Here is a 13,265-nt window from a genome sequence, read left to right on the forward strand (position 1 = left end):
TGTGATTATTGATGCTCGGCTTTTTTATTTCTAGATATAAGTGTTTTATCAGGCTTGAACTGTTTTTATTCAGGCTCCGCTTTTTTGTCTAGGTGTACGTATTTTATTTCACATGAGCTATGATTTTTATTGCTCTGCTTTTTTATTTCATTTCTAGGTATACGTATTTTATCAGGCATGAACTGTGATTATTAATGCTCTGCTTTTTAATTCTAGGTATACGCTCTATTTGACCATTACTACATTCTTCTTTCCACTGCCTCTGATACTGGCCTGCTACATATTAATTTTGTGTTACACATGGGAAATGTACAGGCAGAATAAAAGAGCAGGACGGTCAGTATTATTTTTGCTCAATTTTGTCAGATACTGTTTAAATGTAATTTTTTAACAATGTCTTTGAACTGAATTTCAATTCCACAGACATTTGAGATGGTTTTAGACTTTTCCAAGTGGGAGGGATCAGCAGTCCAGGGAGAGTGAACCCCAAAAGAATGCAAAAACACAGGGGTGGGATAATTGTAGCAAAGCATCTTAGCCGCTATCATAGGGTGCTACCAGCTCCCTTCACTCATTTGATTGGCTGAAGCTTCACTTTACCTCTGACTCATTGCAAAATCCTTCCATGAATGATCCTTGCAATATCTAAAAACGTTATGGCTTCTAATTGAATTTCTTGTATATGCTTCTGTTGGCAACACAATTATGAGTAGTGGTGGTCTCGATCTTACACATTTGGAAGATTATGTCATTGTGGCCTGCAACTGTCAGATCAAATCAGCTACCTTTTTATAGAATTTGCTGCTCATCCAAGGTTTGTGCTAATGTTTCTTTTCCCTGACGTGTACTTTTTTAATGACATTCATTAGGAAATACGAGTGTAACTGTGAATTCATCTTTGGCCACAGTTGACTGTGCCTACAATTAATTCAACATTTCTTCAATTAGGGGTCCTCTTTTTCCACTTTGTCTAGAGGCCCAAACCTCCTTTAGGAATGTTCATCTGGGCACTCATATGAAGGGGTCACAAAGCACTCGAAGGGAGAATGCTGAGTGTTCCTGACATTCAATGTTCAGAAAATAACTTCTGCAGCAGAACGTAGATCATTGCCTATCTGGGTAGACATGGATGAACAGGCAACAGTTAACTGAAAGGAGGTGTGTACGCCATGTCTATGAACAGTTCAGCACAATTATATCACGGCATTAAAGATTGCCCGGCAGAGGATTTGTGTTACATGATCATTTTAATTATATTTAAAAAATACAAGTATATTTATAGTGTGGGCAGTAAATACAACCCAAACTAAAATGCACAGAAAATGATGTACAAGGCATTAATTAACCCCTTCGCTGCTAGGCCATTCCCCCTCCCTGTGCTTTTTGTTGGCTATTTGGGGTAGTTCTTGCTTAGGCCCCTGTAAGTTTTTGACCACAAAAGGTAGCCACGCCAAATTTGCGTCCTTTTCTTCCAACATCACGGGGATTCTAAAGGTACCCAGGGTTTGTGGATTCCCCTGGAGGGGGCCCAGAAATTAGCCAAAATACAGCTCCATTTTGTTTTTGGGGGAAAAAAGTGCTGCAAATAAAAGCGTTTGTTTTTTTCCCAGCAAATGGTATCAACAAAGGGTTTCTGGTGCTGAAATCACCATTTTCCCAGCTTACAAGGACTGACAGACGTTTGTCAGAAAACCAACATTTTTTAAACAGTTTTTGGCATTTTACTGGGGCATTGCCTATTTTTGCTATTTTTTGTGCTTTCAACCTTGTTCCTGTTAATGGTAGAAATGGGTATGAAAGCAATAATGGATCATGGAAAGCTATACATTTTAGAAAAGTAGACACAATTCTGAATTCAGCAAGGGGTCATTGTGTAGATCCTTCAAGGTTTCTTTATAGAAACTAACAGTTGAAAATAGGAAAAATCAAAAATTAATTGAAATAAACCCAGCCATTTGTGCCAATGTTTTCACGTGTAACTTCTTCTAATTATGACAGATGTTTGAAAGCAATATACGGTTATATCCACTGGACCTTTTTGGTTGTGGGGATATATAGGATTTTTAGGTTAACCAAGAACCCGACGAACCCAGAGCCAATAACTGAGCAGAGTCTTGCAATGTTTTTTTATTATGTACAGGGTGTATAGCAATTCATTTGGGAACATATATACAGTGAAAAATCAGGATGAAAGACACCTATGTATTTCTGAAACTGGGACAAAATATAGAGTTTAGAAACAGTAGGTATGTGCACATTTCTGAAATTGTAAGTACCCATACTAGCATGAGAATTATAGGACATTTTTCAAAGTGACTTTTTTTTACACATTGTCTTTCATTTGAAAGGCAGAAATGCATCAAAAGTCAATAGGTAATAATAGTTTCTCTACAATTTTGTGTTACCCTAAGTCTCCTAATAAAAATTATACCTTACTTGTGTGGGTAGGCCTATTGCCCGCAGCAGGAAACGGCCCAAAACGCAACTTGGACACACTTCATTTTTACAGTGAAAACTGACCCTTTTTTTGCAAAGTGCCTAGCTGTAGATTTTGAAATCTAGCTCTGCCGGCACCTAGGGAAACCTAGCAAACCTATGCATTTTTTAAAGCTAGACACCCAGGGAAATCCAGGATGGGGTGACTTGTCAGGCTTTCATCAGGGTCCATTACTCAGAATCCCTTGCAAATCTCAAACTTTGTATACAAAAAACAAATTTTCCTCACATTTCTGTGGTGGAAAGTTCTGGAATCCAAGTGGATGCACGAAATTCCACTGGCCCGGCGTTCCCCAAAGTCTTTTGAGAAAAATGGTACCTCACTTGTGTGGGTAGGCCTAGTGCCGCTGACAGGAAACAGCCCAAAACGCAACGTGGACACACCACATTTTGACAGTGAAAACCGACCCTTTTTTTGCAAAGTTCAGAAAACAAATTAAAACGTGGCTTTTTAACCAATAGGCCTCCTGCCAGCTTCTGCGTACTTCCAGCTAACAGCGCAGAGCGGCCTACGGATATTTGTGCATTTTACAAGTTGGTAAAATTAATAAATTTAGCTGAAAACCTCAAAATTAGCTGAAAAAACCAAAAGTCTCCACATATTTTTGTGTGGAATCACCGTGCCGACACAAATGTCCTCCCCCACAGCGTTCCCTTCAGTCTCCTGAGTAAAATGATACCTCACTAGTGTGGGTGGGGGAAGGGCCTGTGACTGGGAAGAGCCTAAAACATAGGGATTAAGGGTATAGCACCGAGAATTCTATGCGCCATATTTTTTTTTAAATACGTTTTTAGCCAATACTGCAATGAACACCCACACAAGTGAGGTATCACTTTACTCGGGAGACTGAGGGGAACTCTGTGGTGTAGGACATTTGTGCGGCAGGGTGATTCCACACAAAAATATGTGGAAAATTTGTTTTTTTCAGCTAATTTTGAGATTTGCAGTGGACTCGGGGTAGGAAAACATTTGCGGATCCACGCAATTAATACCTCGCTGGACTACCCTGGGTGCCTGGTTTTCCGAAATATGTGGGTTTGGTAGTTTGCCTAGAAGGCCACCGAGCCCGGGGTCAAAAACCCAGGTGACCCCCCTTGCAAAACCAAGTTGTTTTGTGATAGGTAATTTTGATGTTGCCTCAATACGTTTTGGGCCCTTGCCTGTCGCGGGTACTTGACCCACCCACGTGAGTGAGGTACCATTTTTATCGTGAGATCGGGGGTAATGCTTGGTGGTAGGAGAATTGTGGTTTTTCTGACACCAGAATATTATGACACAGTAATGCAAGGAAAATGCGTGATTATAGTCACATTTTGAGGTTTGCATGGCATTGTGAGTACAAAAACTTGTTGGGATCCATGAGAGGCACACCACCCCGCACCCCCCCTTTACAGAAATATCTAAAGTTGGTAAATTTTCCCAAGAGAAAGACTACACCTTAGCACAGAAATACAGAAGAGACAAATATGACTTACAATCCATCTGTTCCTCAAGTACACACACATACTATTTGGATTTGGCACGAGGGTGAGTGAAAGGTTTAAAATGTATATTTTATTAACAAGAGATTTCACAAAAAGGAAATGCACTGTTAATAATTAAAAGGTTAAAAACATGAACCAATGATTCACAGCTCGTGAGCTGTAAAGCCACAACAAGGCACCAACCACTTTACTGGATATTCACCCACCTTTCATACTTGACACACACTTTCACACCACCAGCTGTGGCCCCAGCACATTACAATACTCACATCCACAGACAATGTGGAGACAATGTACACCCTGGCAGAGAGAGACAGCAAAGACAAATATTACTTCAAAATGAACAATTCTTTAAGTACTCACACATACTGGTTGGATTTGGCACGAGGGTGAGTGAAGGTTCAGAGCGTAAAATTCTATTAACAAGAGATTTAACAAAAAGGAAATGCACTGTTAATATTTAAAAGGTTAAAAACCTGAACCAATGACTCACAGCTTGTGAGCTGTAAAGCAACGGTAAGGCACCAACCTCTTTACAGGCCATTCACACACCTTTCATACGTGACACACAAGACCAATCACACCGCCAGCCACGGGCCTAGCACATTACAACATTCACATCAACAGACAGCGCCATTCAAGGGCCAATCACTTTCATATGCCCACATGACTGACACAGCAATCACACCGGCTGGCGGTTGACAGTGTCTGCAGTGGCGTTTGACTAGCAGAGTGTGTAATGACCAGCAGCAAGTCACTACTCACACACTGCCAGCCAAAAGCCAGCCCACCCACACTGCCAGGCAAGTTCCAGCCCATGCACACTGCCAGCCAAGCACCAGCCCACGCATACCGCCAGCCAAGCACCAGCCCACCCACACCACCAGCTCATGTATACCACCAGCCAAGCGCCAGCCCACGCACACTGCCAGCCAAGTGCCAGCCCACACACACTGCCAACCAAGCACCAGCCAATGCATACCACCAGCCAAGTGCCAGCCCACATACACTGCCAGCCAAGCACCAGCCCACACACACCACCAGTCAAGCACCAGTCCACACACACCACCGGCCAAGTGCTAGTCCAAGCACACCGTCAGTCAAGCGCCAGTCTACGGACACCGTCATCAACATTTTTTTAACAAGAAAGAAAACACAAACCAATTGCAACTAGATACAAAACTATAACTACAGAAACAACAGCAGTAACTAAAGACATCATTCTAATACCAACCGTGAAACTGAACAACAACTATATAAAAACATACAGACCAGGCAGTACACTATCAGACTCACGGTTGCTCCCAAAAACTCTTTTGAGGGTGATACAATCTGAAACATGTGGGAACACACAGCCTAGGATTAGAAGGACAATCAGCACAGTGCATACGACTCTCCTTCCGCATACTTCTTCGCAAACAGACTCTACATCTCTTATAGGGATTGTTTTCTTGGGGCGTGGGAGGAATTAAATCAGGAAAGTGGCAATCCTTCAATCTAGCCACATTCTCCACCACTCTAACTCTCGGAACACTTGCCTGTTCCACTACAACAAGGCTGCCTATCACAGACTCCTGAAACTGAACAAAAGTCATCTTTGACGCAGGAGAACACTCCTTGAACACATCAAAAGCATTAAAAGTTGCTAAATTCAAGAGATGGATGGCCAACGTCTTATACCAAACGTAAGCTTTACGAACAGCAGTGTAAGGTTCCAAACTCTGATCTACTCTATCGACACCACCCATGTGCTTATTGTAGTCTAAAATGCACACAGGTTTGCGCACTTCAGCACCCTGACCCCAAACAGTCACAGGTGAAGTACTCTCATCATGGATGGTAGTCAGCTTGTACACACCCCTCCTGTCCACAAATTTCACAGCTAGCAGTTCCTCACTATGCAAGGCACTGCACTGCCCCCTCTGAAGCTTTTTCCAAACAAGCTCTTTTGGGTAACCTTTACGGTTAGGGAGGATTGTGCCACAAGCAAAAATGTCCACTTTGAACAATTCCTTAAAAAATTGCACAGCAGTGTAGAAGTCACCAAGGTACAAATGGTGACCTCTGCTAAACAGTCCTCTAGCAAGTTCCCACACAATTTTCTCTGAGACTCCAAAAGTGGATGGACAACCAGGGGGGTCAATAGTGGAATCCCTGCCAGTGTACACCCAGAAATTATAGACGTATCCTGTCCTACTCTCAGACAACATATACATCTTAATTCATCACGTGCCCTCTTGCTAGGAATGTACTGCCTGAACACCAAACGGCCCTTGAACAGGACCAAAGACTCATCAACAACTATTTCTTTCCCTGGAGTATAGATCTCTGAATTGATCTACAAAGTGATTAAGAACAGGCCAAAATTTAAAAAGACGTTTACAGTCAGGGTGATCTCGTGGCAACGCCAAAGCATTATCAACAAAATGCAGCATCCCAAGCAAAAGTAAATACCGATCACGACTCAAAATTTCAGGAAATATGTCCGTTGTCATCAAGGGACTGGTAGACCAATATGAAGCCAGGGATGCTTGTTTCCGGTCCAGGGAAGACATGGGTTGGCAGTTCGGGCTGGACTGTTCCCATGAGGCACAGGGTCAGACTGATTTGCATATGGCCATGTCTGAACTGGGGTGGCAGAGTGGGCTAAAGAACGGTGATGGATTAAACCCAGATCAGTTGACTGGGGGTGAGTGCTTGCAATGTTCAACACTCCATCCATCATTTCCTTTGGTTTTTGCTTTGTTCGCCATAAGTTGGCAGGGTATGCTCAGACTTGAGTCCCTTGCTAACTTTGCCACTGGATTCAGGCAAGCCTGGCTGAAGACGGCTGAAATGCCAGAAACCGGTCCTAGGAAGCTTGTTTCCGGTCCAGGGAAGACATGGCTTGGCAGTTCGGGCTGGACTGTTCCCATGAGGCACAGGGTCAGACTGATTTGCATGTGGCCATGTCTGAACTGGGGTGGCAGAGTAGGCTAAAATACGGTGATGGATTTAACCCAGATCAGTTGACTGGGGGTGAGTGCTTGCAATGTTCAACACGCCGTCCATCATTTCCTTTGGTTTTTCCTAATCAAGCCCATCAAAGAAGTCGAACCCAAAAACTTCTTCATCTCATCAAGATTTTTGGGAGTCCACCGGGTAGCTGTAGAGGGGGCCTAAGTCTGGAACTGTTGTCTCTCAAAAACTGTTCAGCATACAAACTAGTCTGCTCAACAATCTCAGCCAAAAATACATCATTCATGAACAACAGAAAAAACTGTATAGGATGTTTTTTTTCACAATCCACTCTACACCCTGCATCACCAATAAAGGCAGGCAACACCGGCTGCACCATGTTTGGATCAACCCAGAGTCCAGCACTTCAAGTAGGAAGCCTTGCAGCTTCTGCACCATCGGCACGTCAGTGTCTTCCTCTAAAACAAGCACTTCATCCACACTGAGAGTAGCTTCATCCACACTGAGAGTAGCTTCATCATCAGATGATTCCTCGTGGACAGAAAACTCACTGCCAGAATCTTGCACTCCCTCCTCTCCCTCAGACGCACTGTCATTCTCATAATCCTGTTCAGAGGAAGATTCAAAAAGCATACCAAACATCTGCTGAGCAGTAATTCTACGGCTAGCCTTAATCCTTACTAATAAAGGTAATTTGTCAAATAAGTCAACGACAACAAATACTTTGTAAAATAAGTAATAAACAAAATGTGCCTTTATCACAAAGACCTATATACTCCAACACTATACCACTCACTTACCAGATGCAGCTAGACTCACCACCACCTACTCTGCACAGACACAGTAAGGACCAACAATATCCCACTAAAAAAGAAAAAGAAAAGAAAATTACACATAAGACAACGCAAAACACATCGCAAAGAATTTAATGCTCAAAACACTAACTATATATGCTGCTATTATGACAACACTTACAAAAAATTCATTCATGCATGACATTAATACTCATTTGGAGTAAACACAACAGAAATGTTTTTCTTACCAAAAAAATACAACTACGCAAAACTGTAGATCAACCACTGCCGAAACCGCAAATAAGAATCAAAAGCTTTGCACTAGAATAAAAAGGAGAAATAAAACATTACAATCACATATGCAAATAATGCACTAGTCCACACACTATCCACCAGCCAAGCAGAGACAGGATAAGGCCGATCTGCCCCCACAGGGAGCAGAAACAGCCATAAAATTCACCCTCAGAAAGGGGGAGTGACCCTTGCCCAAGGGGTCACTCCCCAACACCAACATTTAAAAAGCCCTGGTGTTGAAGAACCAAGACCTTAGGGGCCTGACGGCGCAGGGTACGCCTTAATCTCCTGAGTTCACCTGCTTTGTAGAACAGAGACACGGGACACTCCGTTAGGTGTAAAAGATAAGGTTTATTAGCTGCAGCTAAGTACAGTTGTCCCAGAAGTACACTCGGTATGTTCTCAGGAGACTGCCACTTTACTTTGTGGCGCACAATCTTTTATAACATACACATTCACAAAGAACACTCCCAATGCATACAGGGTCAACCAATGAGAAGAATGTGAAAACAAGATATTAAGTAACTCAAATAAGCCCCTCTCCCAACTGTGTTTGTCACCCTTCCCCACAAGTTAATCAGTGGTAGTGTTTATAAGTCGACTTGCAGGTGGCAGGACACATTTGTATGGCCTAGCGGACAGTTGTGAAATGAGAGAATACGAGTAAGGAATAGCGAAGGCCAGAGGATAAGATAAAGTCAGGAAAGAATGGTGCGAACCAACAGATAGTTGAAACAGGGATCAGTCAGACCAGACGAGGATTAGTGGAGTCGGCCGGACCCTGACACCAGCTATAAACAGAGGCAGGAGGTTATTTGACACGTTGCAGTAGGATGAGGAAAAACAACTCTTCGTTCACCGTGCCGCCTGAGTGAGGGCAACACAAAATGGCAGAAAGACACAAAATGGTGGCTAAATACGAACGAGATCGGAAACTGAATTACCTCAGTGTCTAGTGGCTTCTGCCCCCCTAGGCGACAGATGGGCCAGAAAACATATGGCTGATCTACCCCCAAAGGGGCAGAAACGACCACAAGCATCAACCCATAAAGGGGAGTGACTCTTGCCCAAGGGGCTGCTCCCAACAACACTAAAACAATCCCTGGTGGCCTAGTGGGCATGCAATAAAATGAATTGGTTATTTGGGCCGATCTGTCATCTCAGGGGGGCAGAAACGGCCCAAATAAATGCTCCCCAAAGGGGAGCGACCCTTGTCTAAGGGGCCACTCCCCAAAAACATATTGCTCCCCGAAGGGGAGCGACCCTTGCCCAAGGGGCCGTTCCCCAACAACACTAAAACAATCCCTGGTGTCTAATGGCTTCTGCTGAGGGCAGATGGTTATAGAACAACAGGGCCAATCTGCCCTCAAGGGGACATAAACAGCCCAAATAAATGCTCCCCAAAGGGGAGCGGCTATTGCCTAAGGGACCGCTCCCCAAAAACATATTACTCCCCAGAGGGGAGTGACCCTTGCCCAAGGGGCCACTTCTCAACAACACTAAAACAATCACTGGTTTCTAATGGCTTCTGCCCCCGGGGCAGATGGGCCTAGAATAACAAGGCCGATCTGCCCTTAATGGGGGCAGAAACGACCAAAAATAAATGATTCCCAAAGGGGAGCAGCCCTTGACTAAGGGGCCGCTCCCCAAAAACATATTTAAAAAGAAAAATCCCTTGTGGTCTAGTGGGCACACAGTTACTTTTTTTAATACAGACCCATCCAAAAAAATTGCTCCCCCAAGGGGAGCGACCCTTGCCCAAGAGGCCACTCCCCGACACAAAGGCCATATAAAAAAATAAAACACCCGAGCATTCCTGCTGCACGATCGTGCCCCATGCGCAATGGTGCAGCAGGAATGCTTAAAAAGACATTGGAGGAAAAGAAAACCCTTTCCTTTCCTCCGATGCCTTTTTAAACCATTCCCCCACCCTCCCCGAGTAGAAATTCACCTGCTATCCTCCGGACGCACTGGAAGCAAATGGCTTCCTGCGTGTCCGGTATCCTCTAATGACATCAGCGCACCTTGCGCGCCAACCTCATTAGATGACATGGTGGAGGGTGCGGGGGGAGCGGAAGGGCTTTCCCTGCTGTCCCAGGTGGGGGCAGCTTGAAGGGCCGCCCACGGGGGGAGCGCCAGCACTTCCTCCATGGGTGGGTGCTAGGACGACTGGAAGCCGTCCGACGCACATGCCCACCATGGCGTCGGACGGCTCCCTGCCATCTGACACATGCAAAGGGTTAAAGCAGGCAGTAATCACAAAGAACAACAACGAAATAAGCACCCTGGGTTAGCGCTTTATACAATATTCACAAATCTCTAATATTCACAGTGCTTGGAATACACTTGGGCACACCTAAAACAAGAATACAGAGAATCTATGCAATGCAACATGGCCATGCAAATGTCCGCAAAGCTTTTTGGACACTGTACTTGAACAATGATCATGATCTTTCAGCGAAAACGTCCTATGTTTTATCTCTTTGATATTTGATGTGTTTACAAACTTAGATGTTCACAAACAACCTAAACAAAACAATTGAAAAGCGAATGCAAATAGCAGCTAGAGTATCAAACGTACCTACAAGGAAAGGTGACAGTTGCTTTGGCTAATGCTTGGTGACATTGCAGACACCAGGAACAACCCAAATCCCTGGAAACATGGTCTTTAACCCCAAAAGCACAAGGGGCTCTGAAGAGAGCATGAGGGATCTCTGGAACTAGTAGACTAGAAGGGCAAATGACTGTTTCACCACCACGTTTGCGAAGGCCAAGTACTTGATGGATGACATTGATAAACAACAATAATTGGTGCAGGACAGGCTGTGCTCAGAATAGCCTCGGCTATATTACCTGCACTTTGCAGCAGACAATCTCTTGGTCATATAGCCTTCATCACTGTTGTGGCGTTTGAATGGTGTTCATAAACCCTGGCAGTTATCGAATTTAACTCTTCAGCATTACAGGATGCACAGGCTGGAAGCTCCTGCTCATGGAATGATTGGCAGACAGAGTATTCCAGACCAGCAGACCTTCAGGAGGAACTTCCAGCTTAGTTCTAGCTTGGGGGATGATGGTAGTACACAGGCTAAAACTCAGAGTGCACGACAGCAACAACTTCTACAGATGTCAAGATCCAAAAGATGATTAGAGAGCAACAGGGCAGTTTAATCATATATTTTCAAAGCCAGGCAGTTCAAGGTCCTTGCAATTTAAATGTAAAACGAATCAGGTTGGGTCAGTCTTTTACTCCTTAGAGAAGAATATGGAAAGGACAATTCCCAACATGGTATCAAATGCCTCTGTCTTCGGACAGGGCGGGGGTAGCTGTCAGTGGTGGAGGCAGTGCAGTGACACTGCACCCGAGGGGAGGAGGGTCCATTCTGCCCAATACCGGGTTCAATTATTAGTCCTTGAATTCCAATGTTCATGTGGGAATTACTTGGTGGGGCTGGGCTTAGGAAAGATGGCTGAAGGGTGGATAGACAGTCAAGAGACAGCCAGCAGCCAGCATGCTTTCGGAAGATGTAATAGCTGGCAAGGCCTATTCCTTGTCATTTGTTCAGCAGTTTAATAATTAGATAATTGCAGCATCAGTTACTGGTTGAAGGGGGTGAAACCCCACTCAAGCATCAACCACAATCCTTTGTCAGAGTGAAGTAACAAGCAAACCCGAAATTAACCTGTGCTCAATCCACTGGTAGCTTGCCATGGAGCAGTCAGGCTTAACTTAGAGGCAATGTGTAAAGTATTTGTGCAACACCTCAAACAGTAATAACATGAAACCACCACACAAGAAGGATTTCATGCCACATTTGAAAAATAGAGTACATTTTAATAAATAAAACAAGGCCAAATCGATAAAAATCCAATCAGTAGAACCATATAGATGCAATTTTGAATATTTCATTGAATATAGTGCCAACAAGCACAAAGCACCAACTGTGGATATCTGGTCGGCTAGACCAGGACAAAGTTCCAAATTCAGGCTGACTGTGATGGACCACGCGCCGGCTACAGGAACCCAGTTAGGCCTGATGACTAAGAGTACCTTAAATCCTAGTTGTGAGGAGTTGCGGAGTCCTGTTTCAAGAATGAGCCGCACAGCGAGGTGATGTGGGGTCCATGTCCGAGATGCGTTGAGCAGAGTTCGTTCTGAGAACTTGTCAGGGTGTGATGTGAGGTTCTACATTGCCATTGTGGAGGCCATTGATAAGGGGACTTGCAATGTTAAGTCCTGCGTTGAGAGTGCATCACGCACCGTCTTGTCCGAAAGATGCTGCGGTGCTTGCAATGCAGAGTTCTGCATTTTTGGGAGGTGGTTTATTAGTAGGTGTAGGTGGGGACATGCAGTTGGTAATAACACCACAATCACAAATAAGGTCCAGTCAAATCTCAATAAATTAATCCGTGCTCAACCCTTGGTAGCTTGGCTGACGAGCAGTCAGGCTTAACTTTAGACAGGTGTGTAAAGCATTTAATATCACCAAAACAGTAAATAATTAAGACACAACACACAATAATAATCCAACACCATTATACACAAATAGAGAGTATTTTCAATCTATAAAATAGCACCAACATGACAAAAATCCAATGTCGTGAACAAGAGATATGAATTTTTAAAGATTGAATGCATAAATGTGCTTTCTAGCACCTAAACGTGAAAAGTGCCAACCGCGGTTATCTGGTCACCCTGGACCGAGACCAAGTCAGAGCTTCAGCCCAACAACGATGATGGAGCGCTGGTCGGATACATCGAGTTGTTGCGGACGGTCACGTTTTTACCTTCGCACTTAGTCACTTTTTTAAGCTTTTTCTCTTGACGTCGTGCGACAGGGTTCAGCAATCTGGACTTGTTGCAACAATGGTGGCCTGCAGCAGCACTATGTATCGCTGAGTTCTGGAGGTCCTTGTTTTTGATGTTGAAGAGCTCCAGAACTTTCAGCAGGGCAAACCTGGACGGTCAGGCCAAGTTGCGGTTTGACATCGTCAGCTTGACTCTCATCGTCGAGTTCGCTTATGGAGCTGTTTCCAAAAAGTTATCAAAAAGTTTCCAAACTCTCAGAACTTCTTATGAAAAGCCATGGGTCTTGAAGTGTCCACAGGACCAGCCAGGTGGCCAGAAGCTCTTATTTACCTCTTGAGGGTTTGGGACTACAAATCCTGTAAAGTCCATGTGAAGCTGGACAGCTGGGCTTGTCCTTGTTGGAGATGATGCATGGATTCAGGTGACTT

The 13,265-nt window shown here is 44.2% G+C and overlaps 1 protein-coding gene across 1 annotated transcript in view; it reads left to right on the forward strand.

Annotated features, from left to right (window-relative positions):
• The window catches only part of MCHR2 (melanin concentrating hormone receptor 2), a 1,458,776-nt gene that overhangs the window by 1,300,429 nt on the left and 145,082 nt on the right, over positions 1–13,265 (forward strand). Inside the window, exon 7 of the mRNA XM_085609231.1 lies at positions 217–336. Coding sequence (XP_085465357.1) covers positions 217–336 — 120 coding nt within the window. The remainder of the gene's footprint in view (positions 1–216; positions 337–13,265) is intronic.

Source organism: Triturus cristatus, chromosome 6 (genome assembly GCF_964204655.1).
Source record: "Triturus cristatus chromosome 6, aTriCri1.1, whole genome shotgun sequence".
NCBI lineage: Eukaryota > Metazoa > Chordata > Amphibia > Caudata > Salamandridae > Triturus > Triturus cristatus.